Source organism: Aulostomus chinensis, chromosome 18 (genome assembly GCF_037954235.1).
Source record: "Aulostomus chinensis isolate RoL2024-O1b breed Wild chromosome 18, RoL_Achi_v1.0, whole genome shotgun sequence".
Lineage (NCBI taxonomy): Eukaryota > Metazoa > Chordata > Actinopteri > Syngnathiformes > Aulostomidae > Aulostomus > Aulostomus chinensis.
This window is the reverse complement of record NC_141337.1, coordinates 3,556,208-3,583,979: the sequence shown is the minus strand read 5'-3', so window position 1 is coordinate 3,583,979 and position 27,772 is coordinate 3,556,208. Positions and strand designations below refer to the sequence as shown.

Here is a 27,772-nt window from a genome sequence, read left to right as displayed (position 1 = left end):
GGAGAGTGATGGGCGACATCAGAGCTGGTTTTTGAGTGGCGTCGCCGTCCATCAATGTAAAGTCCGTGATGATTCAGGACGGGACCGCCGAACTAAACCACGCTTGTTGGGTTTGGGGGAGAAGTTGATGGATGATGAGTTCCACGATCATACCAGCTTGTAGCACGAGGGGTGACACGGAGAGAGCATGCAAAAACACAGGGGGGGAAAAAATGAGAGGCAGCTGCTGAAGGACAATTTGGATGGGAATAAGTTCGTTTAAAAAGCAGCGTGCAACGTGCTTGACGAGTTGGAGATGAGGCAAATGAATCGGCTCAATTAAAAAAAAGAGTTAGAATTCACGTCTGATCTGCGAAATCAGCCCATTTAGGCTCCACGCATCCACATTCGCCGGGGCTCAGACCCGTTTTCTTTTTCATCACAGATGTTCTAAGCTCTCTTTTTATGTTTTCCCTCTGCAAGAATCACGCAGCAAGAAAGAAGTAACGATCATAGCAGAAAGCATGGTAATTTAGTACACATTTCTCTTCCAAGCCAAATGAGTGGTACTGTGGTGATGAAATACATCGTAACTACAAATCTTTGTCTTTCATTCCTCTGAAACCAAAGTTTTATCCACCATCTCCACTGAGCGAGTCCTGTTTGCTCTGAAGTCAAACACACGACGTACTTTAATTGTCGCCTTCAGACAAACATACAGGGGAAGATGTTGTGGGCGGGAAAAAAAAATGTCATCACAATGTACGGCTACAAACATGGTGTACACCTGGCAGCACAGGCCGCCTGCTGCAAGAGACAAAATGAGACGGCGACCTCCAGTAGGATGTTTTTCCGAGGTGAATTTCATACACAGTGTTCCTTATTAGGAAACTTTGTTGCTGTGAAATGTCAGAAGCCACAAGATTAGCTGAATAATAGAGAAAATAATCTGGAATTTCTTTTGTAGCAGTAGTTTAGTTACCGTTTCCATGGACACCATCAAAACATCGGATGAGGAAATATCTTTTTGGAAGTATTGGGTTCATCCCTCCAGTACAGTTCCAGAGAACTGAAGTCTAAAATTGAACCAAGAGTTTTATTCGACCCAAAATGTGTTTGATCCATCAGATCAATGCAGGGAAAAAAACCAACACCACCACCTATGCTGGCAGCGGCGCTCACAAGCAGCCGCAGTGTTTTCAAATAAACGTAAATCCAGCGTAGAAAACTCATCTTCACCACCACAAGCAGCTCCTTGCTTCTCCTGCTTTGGACTCTGCAGCCCCGTGTAGCCACTTCTTAACAACCGCCATTTTTAAGACACGTAAAAACATAAAAAATTCACAAGTGTAGTATTTTTGACATGTTTTATTTTGTAGAACTGATAAAATAAAAAGAAGTGTGTTGTGCTGGAGCGAACCACTGACGCTATGCCAGACACTTAACCAGAAACCAATAATAATGAAGAGCCCTGAAAGAACCGTGAGTCTACGTGAGGTTTAAATTCATAGTTAGACAAACAGCAACGCGATGGCTCCTTAAGAGTAATTAAAATGAGAAATGCGCCGTGGAGAATTTTCTGTGGCGTAGCGACGGCATCGCTGCACGCCGGTGCTTCCTACACTAAATGAGAGTGTTGTCGTTCCCTCCCTGGCGTGCGAGTGCTTTCCATCTAATCAGCTTTATAGCAAATACATCAAAAAGAACGAGTTTCAGAGCTGGCGAGGCGGCGCTGGATGAGACAAATGACAGGACAAACACTTGACAACCCCATTCCAGTGCAACAACACCTTCATTAAAGCGAACATCGTCCTGATATGTGAGGGACGGAACGGACGCTACAAGGGATGGAACTTGAATATGATTTAATTCTCCTCTTTAATGCACATGACAGCGTCAGCGGCCATTTTATACACATTAAGACCTATACAGTCTGTCTGGGTAAACACACAGCCAGCGTTTCTTCCACACGCTTGACAAACACACGCGTATTTATAATGAGCTGAGTATTTCAAACACACGAGCTCGTTCAAACCTTTGATCTATACGCTCATATCAAAACAGCCAAACCGTCGCCGAACCGGTCGCTGCCGATGTTTAGACTGATCAGTGTCTCCTCGGAGCTTCTCACTGCCGTGGATGGATGCTTGTGAGTCGTCTGGTGATTGTTGATCCGGGCTGCGCTGAAAGGCTCCAGTCTCTCAGCACCCTGAGGCGTCTGGCTGTTTGTCGGCGAGGGCGACGCCTCGCTCGAACGTCCACGAGCACCACAGTGAAAGTGAGGACATGAGGAGGGATCATTATTGATTCTGCAAAGGCTGCTCTCTCGTTTCCCATAAATGTTAGTTATGGCTGTCTCTGCCCTTGTGTGTGTGTGTGTGTGTGTGTGTGTGTGTGTGTGTGTGTGTGTGTGTGTGTACTAACAATAGTACAGTTATCTTTCCAAGGACTGAATTTGGGTTTTAAACCATCTTAGGAAGGACATATTTGCAAGTTCAGGTTTGGGTTAATGGTAAGAACTTGGAAATCTGCTCTATCTGTGTGTGTGTGTGTGTGTGTGTGTGTGTGTGTGTGTGTGTGTGTGTGTGTACTAACAATAGTACAGTTATCTTTCCAAGGACTGAATTTGGGTTTTAAACCATCTTAGGAAGGACATATTTGCAAGTTCAGGTTTGGGTTAATGGTAAGAACTTGGAAATCTGCTCTATCTGTGTGTGTGTGTGTGTGTGTGTGTGTGTGTGTGTGTGTGTGTGTGTGTGTGTGTGTGTGTGTGTGTGTGTGTGTGTGTGTGTGTGTGTGTCCGTCCGCACCAAGACTTCCTCATCACTTGTGTCTGATGTCAAGATAATGGCCTCAGGATATGTGTGTTATAATGACGATCATCTAAAAAGCCATTGACTTTGAGGGCTGAAAGTTGCTTCAAACCAGGAATTTCTGACCCGAACAGCGTCTGTTCAGTGTAAACAGCTCTGTTCTGCATCTCTGCTCCCTGGGTACTTGATCTAAAGTGCTCAAAAAGGCAAAGAAATTTTGTTTTTTGTTTTTTTTGGGGGGTGGGGTGTTGTTTGTTGTTGTTTTTTTGCATGCTTCTGCTCATTTATTGCAGTCAGCTAACTGGGTCATTACGTGTGTGTTCTGTCTAGAGGATACAGCCTTCGAGGCAGGTGTACGGGTGCAGATCCACAGCCAAGCCGAGCCCCCCTTCGTTCACGAGCTGGGCTTTGGCGTTGCCCCTGGCTTCCAGACGTTTGTAGCTACACAGGAGCAGAGGGTGAGTATCCCAGAATTCCTTTGATACACAGTTAATGGCTTTTTTATCATTTCTCTTCCCTCTTCCCCACTTCTAATCCACATATTTACCTTATCGCTCCCAGATAAAGAAAACCTAATAAATAACTTGCCATAACGGGCATGATGTGATAGCGTGCATGTGTGTGACGTGTGAGTGGATGGGAGTGAGGCTGTGTCTACTGTAAGTACCCTCTTGGCCTCTGTGGCTTCCTGGTGATTGTTGCCTGAGTAATGATAACTTCCTCCTGTCAGTAGCTTCGACCTTGCTGGAAGAGAGGTGCTTCACTCCAACTCAGCTCCACTCAATCATTCTGAAAGGCAAATATCAAAGGATGCAGGCCTAACAAATATTTACAGCTGAAGGATTTTGATGTAAATAGCTTTTTCTTGGTCACTGGAGACTTCCAGTTCACCAAGTCTTTTTCTTTTCTTCTCTTTTCTACCCACTGGCTTGAGTAAACGCTGCCAAGCTGAATGTCTCTACTTATGTTGTGATTCCTCTCAGCTGTGTGATTATCAGCCGTGACAGTATGTAGCTGCTATTGTTTTTACCTTTGTGAGTCTCTGTGTGTGTCATCACGGTGAAATGTGGTCCTGGAGACACCTTCTGTGTAGGAAACTACCACCAAGGTGGCTCGGAGTACTTTGGCAGGTGTCTCAATGTCTGCCTGCGGACACATTGCGTCAGCATAATAGCACCGCGTCCGTGCAAGATGCAATCATGAAACTTTAAAGGTGTGTAGTTGATATGAAAACAAAGGCAGAGTCTGGAAAGCGGTGCGATCCAAGCAAGAGCTCCGCAAGTTTGTGGGCTGGAGGTTGGGAAGCGGCTACCCAGATTTATACCTGCAGCCTACATTTGTTTCAAGTCTTTTAAAAGGAGCATGTCAACTTGTTGGGAAATACTCTTGTTGCTCATCAATTTTTACAGCCAGACTAGCAGATAGATCCTGTCTTTCCTTTCACTGCAGCTAAGCTAATTAGCAGTTGGCCAACCAGAGGGTTTCTCCTCTCCCACACACACAGAGGAGAGGAGAGGAAGGATCAATCTGCTTGTCTGGGAACTGAAACCAGTGGACAATGTGTGTGTTTCCCATAAAGTTGGTGCGTTCCTCAAAACAAGGATTGCGTAACGCTGCCTGTACTCCCGTCCTCTGGTGGAAATAAGCGTTGCTCGGTCTTGTCTCTTTGCTTCAAGCCAGTTGATGGATCTGCGTCAAGTACAAGGTTACTTTTTTGTGACATTTCCACTTTTCCCTCAAAGCGATAGGACGGAACAATATACACTGTCAACATTGTTACGGCTGTAAAACGTAGATGAGTTGGGTCACACAACCGCCTGCATAACGACTCGTTTCACTACCAGAGTTTTAGCCGTTTGGAAGCTTAGCATAGCTTCGTGATTCAACTATTTAGTGCTTCACCTGGACAGTGAGCGCAGGGCCGCTCAGTTATATGAAGATACGATGCACTAGAAGTGCAAAAGTTGCTTGACAACCGACCGGAGCCATGACTGCTGTTGGTGTTCTTCTTTGTCTTTCTCTTCCTGTTTTTCTGCCTCCAAGTTTTGAGACGTTCCCGGTAGGCAGCTGGAGTTGATTGGAGAACCTGAGACTGAGCCGACCGATTTCTGTCAAGATTATTCATCTTTTAAAATCCGGCTTTCATTTTGAATGAATTTAATAATACTTTTTTTTTTTTTTAATCCATTTTGAGCCGGGGACTCGTCTTCAGCATGATTGTGGAAACTTCACAAACAAATGCTTGTGGAGATGCGGCGATTTGGAGAGAAAAGACACAGCGGAACAGAGGAGCGATCCTTCCAGAGTTGGTTAGGCCTCCTGGGTAATGAGCCTCCAGGGTTTCTGTCTCTGCTCATCTATCAGCCAAGTTCTGTGACTGGCGGGGCGAAGACAGGCCCTCCTCTGCCTGCCAGCTGTGAAAACACTGGCTCTCTCCGTCAGCACGCACAGCAGGAGACGCTATATATTTAGCTCCATCTAATTAATGCAGAAGTGCACTTTATATCAAGTCTGAGGGGAAAAAAAAAAAAAAAACAGCAAGGGAAGTTCCCACCTGTCTCTTCAAGCTTGTTCCTTCGCAGAAACCCTGAGGGCACTTTTGAACATGTCCAAAAACATTAATGATAATGGCGATAATGATGATGATAATTGGCTTGAGGAGCTGGGGTAAGATTTGGGATGAGGCCTTGCGGAGCAGGCGAAGTGGTGACGAGTGAATTGTTGTAATGGATACCAATCAGTCTTGCCGGAGAAAATGACTTTGACAGAAAGATTTTAACTGAATTAAGTTTGGCAAATTCTATGAGACCTATGATCAAAGCTGCGTAATGAAGTAGGCTTAAAGGCAGGAAGCACAAAGGCTGTGGTGAGGACTGAATCAGGCCTCACACGCTGGCCTGCAATTTCAGATCTAATCAGTGCAGACATGGAAATTGCCCTTCTGCAGGCTTTTGACTGAAGCTAAAAGGGCATGATGTTCCCTGTAGGACACACACACACACACACACACACACACACACACACACACACACACACACACACAGATGCATGTTTACTTAAGTCACTTTTTGGGGTGTTCGCATGGATTTACATTCATCTTCTGGAGACTAAGCCTGGCCCAGACCTCACCCACTAGCTCATAAATCTGCATTTTACCCAGTTGGTCACCTCAAAGTGACATCAAGGTATATCATATTATTAATAGTGTAATGAAGACAAGAGGGTTCTTCGTTAACATTTAATGTTCCTTTGCTGACTCTTGATTCAGGCCCAGGGTCTTTATGTCTCAGATTAGCGCGGCGCTATCAGTAGAACACACACAGCAGATGGATTTGTGTGTTTGTGGCTTACTTCTTACAGATGTCATCTTGCCTCAAGATCAAAACGCCTCTCAAGTTCACTCAACAAATGTTAATGCAGCGACCTTATTTAAACTTCCTTAAATTGTTCTCCCATCATTTTTTTCCTCCCTAATATTTTGTTGGTCCGATCCTGAAGCCTGATTGAAGCTCAACGGGGAAATGAAATACTGATTAATAAGACACTGAGGCGAGCTCAGGCCTTGGCTTTTATTAGATGGACCATAATCAGGTCGGCAGGTCCCACACGGTGAAAAGTGATATTGAGCACCTCGAATTATCTGATTACAGAGACATAATCAGATCTTGAATCAGCCACAACTGACTCTAACTAGGCCACAGGAGAAGATTTACTGAGGTGAAGGTGGTTTTAAAGGTTAGAGATTGCTGAGGAGCACCTTTCCTAAGTATCTGAGAAGATTAATCACGTCAGGATGTCGGCATTCATCGCCTGCGCTCGCTGCTGGCATCACGGAGGGTCTGTTTAATTATGACATTATAGCCCAGCACACAAATAGCTCAAGGCTTTGGGATGCTGAAATATTCAGCGTGCTGTGTTTGGATTCTGTTTGAATTGATTGTTGTAAGAGTGGTGATTGTACCTGCAGACCCCGAGCGTCAAACTGTCTGGAAGCAGAGATGCAACATCCCTAATAGAAGAGGCACAGTTTCAAATTCTGTCCGCACTAACAAGCGAACCGTGGCCAAATTTCACCTGGCAGGATGTCGTGTTCTGCATCATCCAGAAAATGTTCTTTTGGCAGAGGAGGCTGCCTCACTCGGGATGCATGTTGATGACAATGAGGGGGATGTGGGAACAGAGGGCGTTGGGTGTTAGACGCTGAGTTCACAGCTAGAACGCTCGGCTTGTGTTGTGGAGCAGGTGGGCTTCCACTCCGCTCAGCCCCCATGTCCCTCGATCGTCATCTGCTGTCCCAATCTTTAGAGCCACAGGAGCAGGAAGAGAACATTTGGAGTCGTTGTGATCCCATCGCTGGGCTCTGAGGGATTTTGTTGTTTGTCTTTCTAGCTGTTGAATTGTTTTCTGCTCCATCTGGTTTGTTATGTGGCTCCTCTGCTTCTCTAAACTGGCCGTGTTTCAGGGACTAAGGAAAGCCTTTCAGGGAATTAAGGATGACCAATTGACTTGGTAAATGCTGTCATTATTGTGGCCTTAGTATGCAGAACGTGCACATATCTATGTGTCCTTCTAACCAGCTACCCTCACATCTCCTCCCTCCCCCACAGCTGACCTACCTGCCTCCCCCATGGGGAGAGTGCGAGTCGAAGGCGCTGGAGTCGGGCTTCTTCCAGGTCTACAGTGTAACGGCCTGTCGGATCGACTGTGAGACGCGCTACATTGTGGAGAACTGCAACTGCAGGATGGTGCACATGCCTGGTAAGCACTTACTGACTTCTCTGACTTGCAGACGCGGTGGGTGATGTATAGAGCAGCTACAGGAGTTTTCAGCAAGGTTGCAGTATTGTATGTGAGATAAAACAGCAGTGAGAAGGAAGAAGAAGAAGAAAAACCTCATGTGTCTGGCAGGAAAAAAGGTGCTGCACCACACATTTGGTTTCTAGATCAGCCTGCTGTTTTTGTTCAGCCATGCTAGAACTTTGTGATGATGCTAGCTGCTTAGCATGCTAACTTTGACAGCTATCTCTGCAACACAGTAGGACGCAGACGCTGGGAGGCCAGACATCTGGCTCTATGCAGCATTTTTATCCCTTAATATACACACTTGATGTCCCGATTGGCTCTAGTTTTCTCAAGTTAAAGGACTGCAGGTCAGTGGCGTTCCCACGTCTGGCTCCGGCGAAGGCTGTCACAGGGCTGCTAGACGTTGTCTAATATCAGTCTCAACCTTTCACTGCCTTTGCTGCCTCCCAGACGCCACACTGGGAAAGTTGTGAATCACCATGAAGTCACAAGTTATGCAGATTTAGGTGCAATTTGAGGGAAACCAGGTGGAAATAGAAAGTTCCAACGACTCATGTCACTTTAATGAGGTCGTTTTGGAAGGTACTTGTACATTTTCCAGTGTTTATTTCAAATCTGTAATTATGCATTTCACTATCCAGTATCACAAGCTCTGACATTCTTGGTGTGAAATACCCTTAAGAGCGGAATAACTGTGAAACCTTAAGCTTGTTATTCAGATTGTGTTTAGTGGGAGTTGAGAAACTTGCATCAAAATAAAACATAATGATAGATTTATATATATTTCAACCTGAATATTCTAAATCTAGCAGATGGCAAAGCCCTGAGATGTTCATACGTTTTTTTGTTGTGCCCCGTGTTTTTTGGGTTCTGGTCGCCCAACATAGTTGCCTCCGACTCAACATCTAAACTGTTCTTTCTTCGCATTCGTTTGATAATTTAACTTTAGACTATGTTAAACTAAAAGTCTTACGTATCACCGTCTTGCCTGAAGTTGTCCTCTAATGCGATTCATTTAAATTCCTCCTAGGTGACGCTTCTTACTGCACGCCTGAGCAGTACAAAGATTGCGCTGAGCCTGCCCTCGGTAAGTCCCTCCACACGCACAGCCTCACAATCTCAAGCCAAGCGGACACTTACACGCTGTACGCTGTGTGTACATATCATTACTCGCCTTGGTATGGATTATGATTCTTTTTTTTTTTTTTCTTTTCCTGTGGACACTGAGCTTTAATGCAAAACCTGCTCTGTAGATCAGCAACACCGGAGAGAATTTGAAGGCTCAGCTTAGGAGAAACAACAGTTTTTATTTAAAACACGGAAGCGTTGATGTGGGGAAAGTAAACCTTTGGGAGCAGGTTATAACTTCCTCTTTAGTTCATTTAGAGAAGGAAATTGTATCGTCCGGAAATATTTCAGCATGTTTACTCTGCAGGCACATGACAGGTCTATAAGATGGTTGAAGCTGCTCTATTTATGGTGGAACGTGGATGTGTGCGACATATTTATCTGGAGTCTGCTTGATATTTACCCTTGTGTATGAAGGCCTCATCAAGTGTATATCCAACATAAGAGATAGGGAGGGTCGTCTTCATATTTCAATTTAATGGATGGATGCTAAAGTAGATAAGGGTCATACTCACGTTGAAGGTTTTGAACAGCCTTAAGTGACTTCCTTCAAATTCAAAATGTTGCCTTACCTTTGTGCATTTGTCTCTAATTGAGCTCTTTGATCGGATTTTCTTTGCTTGGACTGCTAAATAAATACATCAGTGTCGTAGTTTATCGTTGCTGGAGCTGTTCACGACTGGAACGCTTCTCTATCTGATTTGATCTTAATTAAAACCGGTGGTCAGTCAATGCTGAACTCCTCCGAAGCGGCGGGATCATCACGAGGAGCTTCCTCATCCGTCTCCGTCCTGTGAAGGTTCGCGAGGCGAGCTGGAGCCCATCAGAGCCTGCGTCACGACCCGTCATGACCCTAACTGCTGACAAGGAGAGCGTTGTTGGGGATGAAAATAAAGAGTTGAAACCGCAGCTGGACGTGTTGTATCATAAATAGTGCCAAACGTGTGGGAATGTTCACCACTGTTTCGGGGTAGTAAGACAAAAGCTGCCAGCTGTTACCATTTTTAATTCGCGCTGCGCTCTGGCAGTGACACGGAGAAGTGTTTCCATGGGTGTCGAACTGCCACACTCCTCCTTTTCCAATCAAAGGAACGGTGCTACAACAAACTGCCTGTCTGTCTGTTTGTGGTTCCAAAAACTCTTCAAAAGGATTTTTTTCCACCTGACCTTCCTGGTAACAAGGGGGTAATTAAATTTCTATTACATGAAGGCTGCCGTTATTGATTTGATTAATTTTTACTCCCCTCTCGAGAACCTATCACCACATTTTGTGTTGAATAATGTTTTGTGTGGATGTTGTGTGTTGTGTCTGCAACCTGTGCAGCACTTTTTTAACTTGGGTTTTACATTTTTGCCACTTATTTACTCATTAAATCGATCGCTCAAAGGCTACATATGTTGCATGGAATTGTTATCCATCCATCGTCTGTACTGCTTGTCCTTCCTGTTCAGGGTTGTGGTGGGGGGGCGGCATCCTAGCTGTCAGGGGGAGAGAAGTGGGCTTAACCCTGAGTATCAGAGATCAGTCACAGAGAGGCAGGCAACCTCATGCATGAGAACATGCAGGCACACAGCTCCACGCGGCCTGTGAGGCATCGCCTTGCTGCCCTGAATCATCAGGACATCCACAAAGTAACTGCGCCAGGCTTTGTTCAGAAGTCGGCCAGTTCTCTGCAGCAGCGTTGGCAGTATTGGAAAGTACAACACCTGTATAATCTGGTTGCCCACCGACACAGGGGCTGCTGGTTTGAATACCAATCTTGTCAACGGCTTGGTTGGAGTTGGACATGTTCGGTTACGTCTGTGGGAGGGAAGCGAAATGAGGGCGTGTGTCCGGGCCACTGCACCAGTTCCTCCTCTGGTCGTTTCCACACCTGTTCGCAGAGGAGGGGAGTGATCGTCTCATCCACTACGTCCTCCCGGTGAAGGCCACACACAGCACGCGGTGTGCGCCGCTTCCACCACAGTGTCGGTGCCTGCAGGATGACATGTTGTAAACACAGCTCACATGCTGCTGCTGCTATTCCACCAAGACGCCCACCCTCCCTCCCTTTATTTTCTGTGGACAGAGGAGAGAATCCGGCACACCTCAGACGAAAGCATTGGTGCTGTTATTCTGCAGAAGCCTGTGTGGGCTCAAGAAACCCTCAGGACAACCCTGGTGTTGGGGGAGTTCCTGACCAGCACTCCCAGGTTCATCTCAGGCTGAACACCACCGGAGTTTCTCTACCTCCACCACAAGTGGTGCGCATCTTGGTCGCAGTGTCCAGAGGTTCAAGCACATCCTTCGTGCGGCGCTCTGCCCAGAGCAGCGCAGCCCTGCATGTGTCAGGCCCTTGAAGCCCCCGAGAGGATGTGGCAGCTCCACGAGTGACAGAGGGGATTAGCAATGTACAGTTGGGTAGAAAAGTGGGGAAAAGGCAAAATTAACCATCTGGATAACTGATAGACAAAATCTTTGATACTTGAAATAAAAAAATGGTTTCAAAACCAAAATAAGAATTCTGTGACCTCATCCTCAACTGTCAACCAGTGGGAGCTGCAGCAGCAGCATTAGTCAATCTTTCTCTCCTCCCACACCATCCTGCCATAAGAAAGATTATTTTTGAAGAGCTAGAAAAGGTACCAAAAAAAATGTAGCTAAGGGCAACAAAACTTTCAGGCAATCAGCATCAAGGCTGCGCACTCCCACACCACGAGGGCATTGAGAGGAACCCACCGATGTGTCATTAACATGCGTTCAGCACGACAGGCGTCGCTTCATGTTGGCTTTAGTGATTTCCTGAGATAGCTCTTATTCCCTCTCTTCCTGTAATTGGCTTGATTTTTGAAACAGTAAGACTTACTGAGTCCCAGAACTCACAAACACATGCACACACCCTGCGTGGATCATTGAATGCAAATGAATTCTGGTTGAAACTCGGTGCCAACTTGCTTTACCCACCAGAGAAGATTTCACACTGCAAAGATTGTAGGTTTTCTCTCTCTCTCTCTCTCTCTCTCTCTCTCTCTCTCTCTCTCTCTCTCTCCAGTATGTAGAGAATCTGTCAGTCAAATCCTGGGAAAAGGACTGAAGATATTTTCCTGCAGGAGGCAGCAGCATCTGTTGTCTGAACTTACTCGTGTAGCTGTTTGAGGAAAGTGAGACGACTCATAATTACACATCCAGACAGGAAAAAAACACAATTATTTCCAATTTCTGTTATCGCTGCTGAGCAGGCCAGCCGTCCTGTCAAAACTGTCCCAAATACATGATACCAGCTGTCGTGTTTCAAGCTCCATTAAAATTTATAGAATATTACAGAGAACTTGAAATGTAAAAGGGTCGATCAGATTTGAATGTGAGAGTAAGAGGGCGGTGGGCAAAGGTGAGAGGCTCAGAGAATGAAATCAATCATTTGAATGCACAAAGCCGTGCTCCAGTGTGTATCCACTGTCTCATTTGAATAAAATGAGAGGCCACGCTGAGAAGCCATATTGAATTTCCTCTCGCGGCTGTGTGACTGTGTGGCCGTGCCGGCTATTAGCGTGCTGTGGGGTATTGCTGCCTCATGCTTAGTGATCCGCTGGTCTGCCACAGAGTTGTCACAGTGAGAAATGAGCCTTGTTTTTTTTTTTTTTTTTTTTTTTTTGCTTCGCTTTTGTCGAACTAAAGGGTGGATGTAAAGAGAGATTTTAAACCCCCCAAAGATGATCAGTTGTGCCAGTTAAGCAGTCTGGTGAAATGTAAGCAGAAATCCAGACGACGGCTGATTTGTGGGGAGCGAGAGCAGCATCGGCGCCAGTGTCGCTGCTGAAGAGCTCGTGTCGCTCGCCAGCACTGCCAGAGAGGTCGTGTTATGTAGGAGGTTGTGGACTTCATCCTTTTTTCTCTTTCTGAGACTATTTAAGTGCCAAGGCAAAGGCCTGAATGGAGTCTGGCATTTCCGCGCGGAGACACTGTCGCTGCCAGAGTAACGGCTGCTTTCTCCCATGATGCTTCAGGGTGCATTTATGTTTGATGCTTTATTGTCTCTCCTCTTCCCGCCGACCTTCACATTGTCTGGAGATTTGTGTCGTCCCCTCATAGAAAAACAGTGAATAGTCAATGTATAAACATGTGCTGGCATGGCTTCAAGCAGTATATTGGCCCCTACTGGTTTGAACACACTGGACAAAACACACTGTAGTACAGGGATTCCCAACCTGTGGGCCGCAGCCCACCAAGGGGCCGTGAAGGTTTTGCAAGTTGGCCGCCAAATCCTTTCCAAAATAGTATGATTTTTGTGGGGAGTGGAAATGTAATTATATAAGAATAAAAATATACAGAATATTGTTTTAAATGTTAAAACTCAATTACACTCAAAAGGATATTAAAATCTTTGATATTATTTTCTATTATTTTGTTTTGTTTTTCCTTCAAGTATGAGACATGTGACAAGCAAATGAGAGAGAGGAAATGTTGTTGTTACGGGCCGGACCACCGTGCAGCGGGACTTCTTTACGTTTGATGCTGATGCCTGAAACTGGAGCGTGAGGACGGATCCTGTGTTAGCAACTGTGGAGCACCAGCTGTGTGTGTGTGTGTGTGTGTGTGTGTGTGTGTGTGTGTGTGTGTGTGTGTGTGTGCGCGTCAGATTTAAATTCAAAATAGGTGGAGAAAAATGGAAAAACATATTTATTATCCAGGAACTGAAACCCCTGTTACCACAGTAATTAACTATTTTTTTTAATTCATGTGTTGATCAACAGGCTAAAGTCTCAAATAAGTTTATATATCAACAGAAGTAATGCATCTTCACATTTATTAATATTCTGATTGATTTTGATTTATGTAGCGCCTTTTTAGAAACCCAAGGACGTTTTACATGGCAATGAATAACCGTTGAGAACCTGCCAGCTACATAAACATCCGTCCATATTCTATTGCTTATCCTGTTCAGGGTGGTGGGGGTGGAGCCTATCCCAGCAGCTTTCAGGTGAGAGGCGGGGTTCACCCTGGACAGGTCACCAGTCCATGGCAGGGCCAACACATGTAGATAGACAACCATTGGCTCTCCCAGCCACGCCTACGGTCAATTTAGAGTCTGGATTAACCTGGTCCCTCTTGATGTCTTTGGACTGTGGGAGGAAGCTGGAGTACCAGAGAGAACCCAGCAGGCACAGGGAGAACATGGAGACTCCACACAGAAAGACCCCGTGCTCCAGCCGGGGCTCCACCCACAACCTTCTAGCTGTGAGGGGACAGTGCTGACCACTGCTCCACCGTGCCGCCCCAACCCAAACATAATCAACTTAAAACATATTTGAATGTGATAATTAAAGGCAAAAATCCGAATGATTAAAAAAAAAAAACCATCCCCCAAATCTCAGCAGTTGAAGATGAAAGCGTCCAGACGGAAGCAGCTATTTAAAGTCATTAACTCAATTAGCTGAGCCACTGGGGATTATTTCATATTTTCCTGTGTGTTCATCTTCCTCGCCCGTCATCATTGACCCCCCCCCCCCCCCATCATCATTCCCACATGTAGCGAAACTGTCGGCTATGGAGAGCAATAACTGCATGTGCAGGACCCCCTGCAACCTGACCCGGTATAACAAAGAGCTGTCCATGGTCAAGATCCCCAGCAAGACCTCGGCCCGCTACCTGCAGAAGAAGTTCAACAAGTCTGAGAAGTACATCACGTAAGTACCTCATCCTCCTCGTCTTGTCCTCCTGTGTTTTTAGTACTTGTACATCAGTTAAATGTAACATTTTTTACTGGACTACATTAGGATGAACGTACAGGCTAGGAAAAGTGTATCTGATCAACACCTCCATCAACGGGCCGGTGATTAAAGTACCACAAAAAAAAGTGGTACTTATTTCCCCCCAAAAAATCAAGATGTAGAATGATGTGATTGGACCACTGGGAACCTGATAACTGACGAGATGATGACGCCAGAAACAAGTTAGATGCTCCTCCAGTTTCAGAAGAACTTAGACAGGCGTGAATAAATACGTCAATCAATGTCTTGTGCACATTTCTGGATTGGATGACGGCTTTTCTTTCTCTGGACGTTTATCCTTAAATAATTGAGTCCATAAAATTGAGTCCAAATAATTCGCTTCAGTTCAGCGTCTCGCTCAAGGACTCCGCCGCGATTGTTTGATGATCCTCAGCCTCTTGTGTCAAAGCCGAGAGGGAGGGAAAAAAAAAAAAAAAACAAGCTTCTTGAACTAACGCAGCGGAATATTTTAAGTGTTTTTACCCTTTCCATTCATCTTCCTCACACTAAGGCAGGAAAACAGCTCAATAATCACATTCATGCCAACTTGCAATTTAGAAACTTCAATTTACCTGAAGAGCTGAGAGCACGTGGACGCGGAGGCGTCAGAGGCCCCCCCAGTCAGTCACGTTGCTCCTGTTGTCCCCAATAGACTCTAATAGATAATTTGACTGGAAGGGCACTGAGGGGTCTGCAAGGTCAGGGTAAATAAATGCAGCTTTCGCTACGTTTAATGGCTCTGCCTGGACATTAAATGGGTTCTTCTGCGGCCTGGTCAGGTTCAGGGGGGGAAAAAATCACTCGTGTACTTTCCGTGTAATTCTGGGAAAAGGCAAACATACAAACCGGCAGACTGCGGCTGTAATAAAGGTTCTGAAAGCTGCACAGCTTTGACTGGCTGCCATCCTCCCACGCACCGGTGAGGTGTCCTTGGTTGCTCAGTTCTGTCTGTACTGTAATAGATGGACTGTCATTGATGATGTCGCTTGCCAAGTGAACATTGACGGTGTGGAGTGATTTCATTCTTTCAGAGACAACATCTTAGTGTTGGACGTGTTCTTTGAAGCTCTGAACTATGAGACCATTGAGCAGAAGAAAGCCTACGAGGTGGCAGGATTGCTGGGTAGGTTCGCTCTCTGGTCCCCCGAGTCGTTTGAACTACTGAGAAATGGTCTGCGCTGCCAATTAAGATGTCTTTTGATAGTTTAATTCATTACAGAATGTCAAGCCATCAACAAAATGTGATTAAAAGGTTTGACTTTACAGGCAGCAAGCTGGGTTTTACAGCTCTATCAGTCCTTAAGCAATTAAAAGAGCAGCAATTAGCTTTTATGTGTGCGTCGCTGCACTTGTTGGTTCACATCTCTGAGAATACAGATCGTCAACATCAATGTATGGAAACTGTTTGGGTTGGAGTGCTGTGGCTTGGTTACTCTCAAACGAAACAGATTGTGAAATAGCTTGTTATTTCTCCCGACTGTGCGAATCCTTTGTAGCAAGAAAAGAAGCGACTCCCACTGGAGCGAGAGACACGCTGTTGCCGGTGTGTTGCATTAACTCAACGAGGCAAAGGACAACACGTTACAAACCTAAAAGACGTTTAACAAATCTGCTCGTTGATCAAAGGACGCCTCAGAGTGTTCTGGCGTGCAACCTAATTGGAGGTTTCAAATGAATCTTTGACAATTAAGGCAGAACGGTCAGCAGGTGCCCACAGCCAATCGGCGTGCCTTGTCTTTATGTCACTAATGACTTCAACACTATAAAAATGGGACCTTGTGCCCGGCGTAACTCCAGGCGACAGCGTTGCAGTCGCCTCGATGCTGAGACAGTTGACGACATCTGCATGTCAGAGCTACACAGTAATCATCGCCGTGCAGCCACTCACGCTCTTCTTACCATCTCTCTGCTCTTTCTCTCTGAACGTCTGGACGTGTGGTGTCTCCTGCAGGAGACATCGGGGGACAGATGGGTCTGTTCATCGGCGCCAGCATCCTCACCATCCTGGAGCTCTTCGACTATGCTTACGAGGTCAGTTTCAAGGTGTTGTTTTCACGCTTCCTCGCTTCGAGACCCGATAAACCCTCTGAACACACCCACACGTGACGCGCGGACGGCTCCTGGCAGGATTTGAAGAGCCAGACAGTTGACCATGAATGCTGATGACAGACGCAGTCTTACTGGAGCCAAGAAAAAGGGACTGAGTGACATGAAGGACTGTAGGATGGTGCTTTTCTGATGCCTTTCCTCGACTGCGTGCCCCTCTTTAGAGCTCCTCGTGCCGCTCTCCGCTGCATATGGCTCTGATAAGCACATAACAGACTCAAACCACCCAAGGGTTTTTGAAATACACAGACAAAATGTTTGAAAGTCATTTCTTTTTCTTTTTCATCGGGTATAACGGAGGAATGGGGATCCAAACTCCCCACGTTGCTGACATGAGGATTTGCTAAAACTTTTATTCTGCAAAAATTGTCCAATTGTTGCCACCAAATAACGCTTCATTTGAATCCCAAGCGTTGCTGTGTGGGACAGTCAGTGGAAAGGAAATTCATGGAGTTGTAGAAATCTGTGTGATGGTTATTTCCTGATCCGCAGGTGGTGAAAGACAGACTACTGGATCTCCTGAGTAGAGAGGAGGAGGATGAGAGTCATGGAGAGGATGTGGTAAGAGCAACCTTAAACCCTTCACTTGTCAATCTTCCTTGTTTTCCTTGAAAACTGCGGCGTGTTAATTCACTGCCGCTTAACTATAAACAAGCACTTGAATCCCTCGCTCTGCGGCTGCCCCTCCGAGTCCAGACGCAGCCTAGCAACAGCGCAACTGTGCTCAGACAGTAGCAGGCCAGTTCAAGGGAAAAGGCTTTGTTCTTCGCAGCAGCGTCATTTCCACCATTACCGGATCTTCCAGGACCGATGGTTGCCAAGCAGCAGTGAATAAGCCGGTGATGATGAAAGCCGCAGCTGCTGATTCGATGGAAGCAACCTGCTCAATGAGGAGCCAACATGTTCTCATACATGTTTTTACTCTTTGAAACTCAGCTTAACCCTAATCTACACGAGTCTACTTCACATTTAAGGTTCAAAGTTAACTCACTGCATCAGTGGATTGTCGTCGACTGATTCTAGACACTCATGTTTGTGGGTCAAATGCCTACCGATGTCTGGGCTACTGGACTCCAGGAGGTTGAGCTATGACCTGATCTGTTGGTGTCGCCTAAATCTGACAACCCAGCAGCCTCTGGGAACAGGGGCCAGTATTTTGGGGTTCTGGGGGTGGGGGTGTGAGTGAAGCCGGTTCGGCCACCTGCTGATGTCTGCGCCTGAGCCAACTGTCTTCACTCGTCGTGACGTTCATTTTCATGAAGCGTTGCTCTGCCTGAGAGTAAACTGCTCCAGCTGGGTCCCCCTTTACAGCCGGTTGTGAGACGGGTCCTGTTGTCTGGTAGTGACGAAGCTATCGTAGCTAGCATGGGTACGTCAGCTCCGCTAGTGGACGCAATGGTGCTGGGTACACTGGAGCAATGTTCATGTTCTTGTTTGATCGTATACATTTGAGCCTGATGGTTCCGGTATCTAAATGGATCCGTAAGTGTTTTCACACTTCCTCTCCAAGCCAGATTCTGTCCCGTTGGTCTGGACTGTGGCCCCAGGCACCTTTCACATCTGCTATTAAGATTCAAGCTGAACCGACTGAAGATCCGGACCAAACACGTTAGGTGTGATGTGGCCCAGAATGCCACCAAGTGAGCCTGCGCCATGGGAACGCCCATGTAGCTGTTCTGCTTCCTGGTCTGATGTGGAACTGAGACTTTTTCTGATCTTGTTTCCCAGAGCTCCTGCGATCCAGTGGCAAACCATTCAGAGTCCATCAGCCACACTGTGGCCGTCCCCCTTCAGACGACCCTGGGCACCCTGGAGGAGATCGCCTGCTGAGGCCCGGTCCCCTTCCCCTCAGAGCCACACACATCCAGAGGCTGAGGCTATTGGGTGGCACTGTACCCTCTGTTGGGACAGGGGAGGAGAGGAGGAGGGTTGTTCTAAAGACAGCGGTGCACTCTGTCACACTGCCCCATCTGAGGCACTAATGGGGATTAAAGAGCTGTCCGATGGACTTACCGGCCCTCTTTGTCACCCTGCACCGAACTGTAAGCAGGCAGACGCTGCAGTGCCGGACCTGGACGGGGGTCCATGTCTCCACATACAGGCACAGAGTAATTCAGAGAGTGTATGGTGCAGCTAGCTGGGGGACTCGTCCCTGTGCTGCCTATCTATGTAACAAACACATGCATATGTCGCTCACTGCCAAATGAACTGTACAGAATTGGTTTTGAACTCAAACTGCATGCGTCGATCTACCTTGCTCTCTTTGCTGATGCGTACGCCGGACTACAGTGTTGCTTTACTGTACATGTGTGCCATTTGTCTCTCTATCTGCAGGACAGGTCTGTGACAAGGGCCCAGATGAGATATTGAATTCCGAATGTACAAATTGAACATAACGGTTGTTTAAAAAAAAACAAAAAAAACAAACAACAACAACAAAAAAAAACGCCGGTCCAGATACGAGCCATTCATCTCTCCTCGTGAGTGAGTGAGTCCATTCCCAGGTACTGACCTCAGGACCGGGGCTGGCGACGTCCGGAGGACGGGAGCGAACACCCGAACATTCTGTGTTGCTTCCTGAAAACAGTAAACAAATCTTAACATTTTCTGGATCGCACTTTGCGCATTGTCCTCTCCTCTCGGTTCCAGTCGGGTGGCTCAAAGGCGTGGTTGCTGGGTTGCGAAGCCGCTCTCCAGAGACACCAATGGGAGGACCTCTTGTCCCTGCCGTTCAATTATGTGATTGAATGACTTACTGTCCGATGCACCTCAGCACAACAGCCAGATCAGGAAGTCTGAATGAGTGAAAATGTACAATAGCGTTCCAGCAAGGGAGAAGGTGATCGTTGAAATGTTACTTCATTGAGAAAGTGTTACTCTTACAGATATTTTGGACGACTCTACCCATCATGTTCAAAATTGCATCCCCCTTCCCTTTTTTTTGCAACCGAAATCCCAAGTTTTCATGATTTATGAAAACCCACAGAGCCAAATTCTTCATTTTAGATACAGAAACTTTTTGTGTAAATATCTGTTGCTGTTTTTGTTTGTTTGTTCATTTAAAAAAAACAAAACAAAAAAAAAACAGGTTCCGCCGGGACAAATTTGAAGATCCGACTTGGGAGCCGAGGTGAAAACGCTCTACGTTTGTTTTTGTTGTTTGTTTGTTTTTTTTTCCTTCTCCTGCGTGTGAAATTCCTCAACCTGCGGATCCCAGCAGGTGAGAATGTCACGGTCGGTTGCATTTGGGGGAAGTTGAATGTCGTGCTGAAATGAAGGACATACTTTGCCACGAGCGTCCGACATCCTCTTCAGTGCAGCTTAACCCTCATTGTCCTGGAGGGGCAGCAGTTATGCCTCCACAGCAGAAGCTTGCAGGCCACCATTTGGAAGATTTAATATATCTGAGTTTTCTATATCTAGCCCACGATCATCCTAGCATGGTCTCTCCATCATGGTAATGTACATCGCAGGTAGGAATGAATTCAAGTGCTTTGTTAGACTGTTTGAATTATGATTTCCCATCTGTGCTTCAATCTGCCGTCTCACTGTACAATCTCATGTTGTGGCTTCAGATCAACACAGTCCTCAGTCAGCCAACCTCGCGGGGTGGGGTGGGGGGGGGGGGGTGTGAGACGCACGTCTTGCAATGCTTGGTGGCAGAAAAAAGACCAAAAAAAAAAAAAAAAGAAACCCCACACACACTGGCCGTTTCCTCTGGCTACTTTGGCTTCAATTGTTATTGCAAGACAGCGTTTTTCTCATTTTGTGATGCCGCATAAAGTGTGTGTGTTTTCAGTGTGAAACAATTAAATGATTAAGTTGTTTTGCAGTGGTGGTGTCCTATTGTGGCGAGGGGACTTTGTTTTTGTTTTTTTTACACCGGAGTACACCAACAACAACAAAAAAAGGCACGCACATACAGTAAGCAAGTGTAAGAAAAAAAAATAGAAATGAGGAATTTATACAGAAATATGAGACGAGACGGTGCAGCCCTCCACTCACGTGAACTCACCCAAACCAGTTTAAACTTTTTTTATTTTTTTTTTCAACAGCGTCAAACAGATCTATCTCAAAATGTGACGGGGTTTTCCTGGGCCCGTGTCCCCCCCAAGTTTAGTGAAATTCAGTCTTGTAGTTTTTGCCCAGCAACAGTCAAACGACATCAGACATCAACTCCATGGTGGCAAAGCTTGAAAGGAACTGTTCAACATTTTGGGAAATACAGTAAAATGAGAAAACCGACACCAGTTTCTTTCTCTTTTTTCTTTTTTTTTTTTAATATCTGCACAATCAGTTTAAATCCAGAAGCAGGAGGTGACGAGCGTAGCGTGGCAGGGAGAGGGGAAGTGGAGGGAAAACCTTCAGCCTCGCTGTTTGCTGCTTTGGCCTTGCAGTCGTACCGGGTTGATGTCTTGCTTTTCTCTGTGGGAGTTGAATAGAACAAAAAGATGGAGTCGGTACACAGTTTTTGGCAACGCCTGTCAGACAAAAACAAAAAAACAAAAGAAAAAGCCACGCCGGATCAGAGGTACAGTAGCTTGGCAAGGTGCGATTTTCCTGCGAGTTGCGCTACCTGCTCGTAGCGGCGGTGGAAGTGCTCCTCTGTCCAACTCTCGCTGATTACGGTTGCTGGGACAACGGAGGAGTTCCTCTTCAATGCTGCTTTTGCGGAGGTAGAGTCAGGTTTGATCGAGCCGAAATCTGTCTGCACTGGAACTCACAGACTGGCCTTTTGTTTTTGTGTCTTCAATCCAGCGTGACAGTGATTTTTCCTCAACTGCCAACAAGCTGGGCGGCATTTGTGAGCAAAGACGACGTTCAGTTCAAGATTGCTATCAAGACCAAACGAGGCGCCAGAATAAATCGTTTTTTGCAAAGTATGCTCAGGCGCGTGTGACGCCTCAACGTTTGTGAAGCGCTGAGGCGTCACACGCGCCTGAGCGACAACGGTGCAGCGCCAGAGCGAAGGTTTAGGTCTGGTTGGATTTAGCCACAAAATTAAAAACAAACCAAAAAAAGCTCTCGGTTAGAAAACATTCAGGCTTGAGTTAAAGTTGTGAAGCTCTCAACAACGCTGTCAAATCTGGTGTTACCGCATCGACCTTTTGCTCGGTCAGGAAATAAAACGTTGGGGTTTGATGAGCCTGTTGTTTGCTGAAACATACTATTCCAGCATTTTATTCAGTCGACCGAGTTGATACAAAAGTAGAAACGGGAGTGATTTTACTACTTCATGGATTTAGCGTGTGTACTTGTACTTTTATTTTACAGCTGCTTCAGGCTGGGTTTCAGTCTCACTTCATTTAGCACGTTTAGGCTTCGGAGCGTGCCTGCAGGTCAGCCACGGCGCTTCAGCGGCTCGTTGTAAAAACTCCGCAAAGGTTGCACTCATAACAGCATTGTGGAAACCACACGATCCAATGTTCAAGCGCATCCATGGATCGAGTTTGTTACAAGGACAGAAAAAAAAAAACAACCTCCGGACAAAAAGGGAGCGCTGCGAGTACTGCGTGTAGGACACGTGTACTCAAATCAGGATGACTTTTTAATTGGATTTGTTGTGTTTGTGAAGACAGGATTAAAGTGATGTTTTGGCTGTGTCTTCTGAAGTCTTGAGCCATGTAGCGGCGCTGACACAAGGAAATGTTGGGAGCTCTTAAAAGTGTGCTTCTCTACTGCTGAGATTAGTTCATAGAAGCTATTTTCAAATCCAACGTGTGTGTGTGTGTGTGTGTGTGTGTGTGTGTGTGTGTGTGTGTGTGTGTGTGTAAGAAGGACCAATTTTCAGTTGAAAATACAAATCTGGTTGATGCAGTGTTGGATGTCAAAATATCTCTTTTCCAAATTGTCAATCGCATTCTTGCACATCTGCTGTTGTCGGTGTTCTACATCAAATGAAGCGGTGCAGGTACGAGTCCTCAACCCCAGAAACGAGTGACAGCACTGACAATCGTCAGGTTCTCTCGTCTCAAAGTCAGTGTGGTTTTTTTTTTCAATGGGTTTTCAGTAAAGGCCTGAAACTGTGGCCCGCGCTAGCTTCATATGCAGTATTTCACCGTTTTCCTCCGCAGCATTAGGTTGTTGTTGTTTTTTTTAGCGCACTCCAAAATGTCCTAATGTTGTGCTGTTTGCATCAACAACTTGAATTTTCCTCTTCATCATAGTAACCAAAATTTGTCTTAAAAGACTGACTGTGATTTTTTGCAAGAAATAAATAAATAATTCAAGAATATTCCTTCATATTCCTGTATCTTAAAAAAAAAAAAAAAAAACATACAAAAACAGCCATGAATTTCTACCCTAGGCCAAAGCTGTGTTAATAAGCTGTCCTTGTGTGCACTCGTACTCGTTGTAGAAGTATCTCTTGATTTGTATCATGGTACTTGTTATTCTGAAGCACTGGCAGCCTTGGAAGTCTCCAGACTACATCAGCCTGCCATGATGCTCTTGTAGGCTTCAGACAGCCATGAGTGTACCTGATAGCTCCGAGAGACCTGGCATAGACCTGTCAGGGTCAACGTAGCGCTGATGAAATAAAATATAGGATTGTCTTTACTGTGTTGCCTTCACTATCAAATGTTTTCAGAAATGCAGGTGTGTTTTTTTTTGGGGGTCTTTTTTGAAGCAGTAAGATGAGACTCATGACTGTTGAAAGGAGTCAAGCCAAGGCCGCACGCTAGTCAGCCGTAAGATTCTATTTGGTGTGTGTTGAAAAAGAATCAGAATCATTTGAAATTGAAGTGGTGAAAACAATTATTTCTGTTTGAGGGAGAGACGACATCGAGAGACCTGAGTAAATATGAGCAGGAGTGACGTCAATATCCAGCGAGCATGGCAGCCACAGTTTCCAAGGTCCCGCACAGTAGCACTCATGTACTCCGTGCATAGTTTCTAAGCTTAAAAATGGCGGTTGCTCACAAGTTGCTACTCGAGGCTTTAAAATCTGCCAAAAACATGAAACACCATAGCATCAAAGACAGAAGACGCTCAAAGTTATTTGAGGTGACTGTTACGTCACGTCCACGGTGTAGTTCGTTAGCGTAACGTTAGCCCTCAAGAGTACCGTTAGCTTCAGGATCACCTATCTACAATAATGTGAAACTGAAAATGTGAAAGTCCCATTGGTGTGTGGGAGAGGGAACACACGTCCTGTTCCACAACAGTACCACAGTGTTTTCAATCTGATATCTTCGAACGTTTTCCTCGGACAGGCAACGTCCAGAACAATTTAACCTTGACATCTATAATTCATGCTTTTTCAAATATGATGCCACAAAGCAACATCTGCAACATAATTGAATTTTTAATTCAAAACTGAATAAAAGGCGGGGGGGGGGGGCCTGTTTTCTTTCCATTCTTTTGGCCTTATTTGAAAATTCTATTGACTAAATTAAATTAGAAGGGTCGCAGTTGTGTTTGTCCTTCCGCACATAACAAATAAACAGGGGGCTTTAAAATCATTTACCCTCGGTGACATCGAAGAGATGACAACATAATCAATTTTACATACACACTTGCTGGCTATTACAAGGACCGGAATCATATTTAATTTCCCTTTGACACTTCTTATTGCTTAAGAGAGTTGATTACCAATTTAATCACGAGCCACAGACTCAGTGTCTTTCCATGTGCTGCTGCGAGCTCGAGGGAAATCAGCCGAGGTGTTAACGTGACTGTTTATTCGTTCAGCTAATGGAACAACATGTGCATCCAGCCGATGAGCTCCTTTAACAAGTCGTGTGTCAACGTTCACGAGATTCCTCACAACAGATTTGCAAATGCATCAGGTAGCTCTTATGTGCTGTGATAATTAGAGAAACAAGACCGCAGCTTCCCACGTCCTGAGTTGTCAGGGACTGACGAGTTAAAGCCCCCCGCAAATTCCCCTGAAGGCATTTACAAGACGCCTACCTTCCAGTTTCAAGTTAAACTGGGCTCATTAGCATGTGTGATAAAATGCGGTTGCTCAGATTAAGAATTATATTGTATTTGCGGTGAACCTCACAGATGTAATTAAATCCCTCAGACGTGTCACCGTATCAAGAATATCAGGTAGAAACGGAGGAAGTGGAGACAGAAGCCGGCGAAACGCGCGGCAGGTCAATGTAAGAATGGAGTTGACTTGAAGTTAATGAACTGTTTACATTATTTACAGTACTGAAGCGATTCTCCATGAATGCAGGATGACTAGACTTGCAGTTGAAATCGAAAAGAGCGGAGAAGTTGTTGCGCTCTGGCTTCGTTTTTAATCAGGACAAAACTTCATTGTAGTTAGTTTTTCATACATTAATTTACTGCTTTGTTCAGAAATTACACTTCTTTTATGAGAATAAGACTTTGGAAAACCAGCTTTAAGGCCCCAAACAGTTGGCTAAAGGTGTGTTTTCAATACAGATTGAAAGATTTGTTTAAAATATATATATTTTCCTTTTTCGAGCCTGCATCACCTGATCAACACCTCATGAAACATCTTTAGTTTGTTACTTTCGTAAACTAACAAACCAGGCTCAGCTACTTGAATCGTCCAGGTGTATTTGTCACTTTCCGTTGTTGTGTGAGGCTGTTTCTCATCAGTGAATCCGTCCTCGTCGCCTCCGTCCTGTTCCCTCCTCCCTCACGTTCTCCGTCTTCTCCTGTGGTGTGATTAGTTCCGCCGTGTTCCGCGTTCCATGTTTGTCTCTCATTACCGTCTTCTCCGCTTGCTTTGTGCTAACGTTTGGACTTTACCTGAATTTGTACCTTTGTTGTTGGTTGAATAAATGTAATCAGCTCTATTTGTTCTTTGGGGGTTGTTCCCCTGTAAATGTCAGCTTTAATCAGCTCTTTAATTCCCGCCTGCCTCTTCTGATTTCTTCTGTTGGCTTTGCCTCCTTCCACATCGGCGTAGCCGAGCGGACGAATCCTGGGTCGACCCAGACAGCGGGCGTCACTCTCAGATTCACGATAATTTAGAATAAATGGCATTTTTCGCTTTCTTTTTCAATTTTAATCTTTGTTTTTAAACTGTTTGATTTTCAAGTCAAACATCAACTGTCTTTATGAAGCTAAGAGAAAGAGCATTCTTCTTAAAACAACTGGACAAATGATGGTTTAGTTTATGTTGAATTCAACTGAAGTTTTGCTAGAACAACACAGGAATGCAAATCAGGGAAGGAGGGGTCCTTCGGTGAGGCGAGAGTCCCACACGTGTATCGCAGACGCCAGAGAGCAGCCGATGACCTTCGCGGCCCCTCTGAAGAGCTGCTGAGACCCCGTAGCGGCGGTGGGACACCAGCAGCTCCTCCTGCAGCTCCTTCAGTCACTGCGGGGTCTTCTTGTGCGCTGCGGTGGGGTTGTCAGCCCAGCAGAGACCCTCAGTACCCAGGAACATGAAAACTCTCGCCGGTGGTGAACAGCAGGTTTGGGGCCTGGATTATTCCTCTCAAAGTTGTTGAGGAGTTCGATAGGAGGTTGTTGTCTGAGCGCCAGGCTACCAGGCCGTCTGCTCTCCTGACGCCAGCCGCAGCGGCAGGACACAATCAATCCAGTTTCAGGAAGCAGGATATCAGAGGGTGGGCCTCAGTAATGGCCCGTAATCACCTCATCGCTTTTTGTTTTTAGTTTGATTCTTTCAATTTGATTTGTGATTAACGCCAGAACGGAGATGCAGAACCAAGAAAGAACACAAACAACACAACAATAACAACAAAAAGAGGGGAAAGAACACAAATGGATAGTGTGTGTGTGTGTGTGTGTGTGTGAAGAGGAGGTGGGGGAAATGGAAGAGAGGAAATCAAATGATTACAAAAAAAAACAATCATGTGATCTACTGGAGCGGCGACACTGACGTGTTTGTTTCATGAGACAAGCACGTGATGGATCTGCCTTTGTGTGACAGCGCCGTCCTCCTTGCACCCACGATGACAGGCGCTGCTTAATCTTAACCGCCGTAATTGATCCTGTATCCGTATAGATTGCGCGTGAGAGAAACACTGATGTAAACTGCAGGAGAACATCAGTATCCTCTTACCACCTGTGGTACCGCGGTGGGGACTGAGCGGCCGCCGACGGTGCCTCAGGTCTGTCCTGAAGGTGGCGCTGCAGCCCTTGAAGAGGCTTCAGTACACGGAGCCGTGGTCCAACCCTCCATGATTCGTAACAGACTTTTAACCTTTGTTTATTGAGTCTTTCCTTGTGTATTGTTTTTTTTTAGTTCCTGTTTTATTTCGAAGCCCCCCCATGTCCTTGGTGCTTTCCACTTCCAGCCCCCTCGTCTTCTCCCAGCTGGTTCTTGTTGTCATCGCTCAAATGGCGTCGGATCCTGGCATCTTGCCTCTGGTATTAGTTTGTTGTGAGCATTGCAGATCTTCATCTCCTTGCCTCCTCGAAACGAAACCTGACAACGAGATCAATAGACAAATGATACGCAACACCAATGACACGACAGCTGCAGTAAGTACACAACAAACCGCAACAAACAACAGCTAGCAGCCTCAAAGAACCTCTGTAACCGACACACCACGTGCATTCACTGAGGGGCTGTCATGGCTGGGAGCGTCTTAAAAATGCATATTGACGTTAAACCACCCAAAAGGAGCTGCGTTTCCCCGCAGAAAATCAAGGAATTTGCAGCCATTTTGGGGTGTTGCACCAAAGGCACCACGACGGTCGTGTGACCACTGCTGTGTCGCTGTGTAACTGTGATGAAGCTGCTTTGAATGACTGGCGGAAGAATGGAAACGCGTCGATCCGTCACGCCGACTGACATAAAAGTGCTGTCTTATTGATTATTCTCACTCTAGTGGGGGGAGGGGAAGGGGGGGGGGGTTACAGATGTGTTTAGATTATTAAAACAGAGAGAGCAGATTAGAGTTGATGTGTCCTCCTCCAAATCCTGCCGGCCCAGAAATCATCTCTGAGCGAGTCTCTCCACCTCGACCCTGCAGCTCTCAGGAGGCTCCTCTCTCTCCTCTTAACTGCGGCGGCGTTTTTCCGGAAGGATGCCGGGGTTAAAAGGATGGATTGGTGAGCTTACCGGCTCAAGAGTGGCACCGGTAACGAGCTAAAATTGTTCCTAATGTTTTAGATGAATGTTTTTGTTGTGTATCTACACACACACACACACACACACACACACACACACAAGCGCATTTGATGTGTTCAAATTGAGGCAAGCGCCTGAATTTTTTAACATCGCTGGCAATGATACAGGC

At 45.8% G+C, this 27,772-nt stretch overlaps 1 protein-coding gene across 7 annotated transcripts in view; it reads left to right on the top strand.

Moving 5' to 3' along the window:
* The window catches only part of asic2 (acid-sensing (proton-gated) ion channel 2), a 317,689-nt gene extending 297,511 nt beyond the window's left edge, over positions 1–20,178 (top strand). For all 7 annotated transcript variants that reach the window (XM_086184151.1, XM_086184149.1, XM_086184152.1 and 4 more), the window contains exons 4-11: positions 3,123–3,250; positions 7,400–7,550; positions 8,626–8,682; positions 14,234–14,387; positions 15,503–15,594; positions 16,423–16,502; positions 17,070–17,138; positions 18,306–20,178. In XM_086184151.1, coding sequence (XP_086040277.1) covers positions 3,123–3,250; positions 7,400–7,550; positions 8,626–8,682; positions 14,234–14,387; positions 15,503–15,594; positions 16,423–16,502; positions 17,070–17,138; positions 18,306–18,407 — 833 coding nt within the window. In that variant the 3' untranslated portion in view covers positions 18,408–20,178. The remainder of the gene's footprint in view (positions 1–3,122; positions 3,251–7,399; positions 7,551–8,625; positions 8,683–14,233; positions 14,388–15,502; positions 15,595–16,422; positions 16,503–17,069; positions 17,139–18,305) is intronic.
* Positions 20,179–27,772: the final 7,594 nt, after the last annotated feature.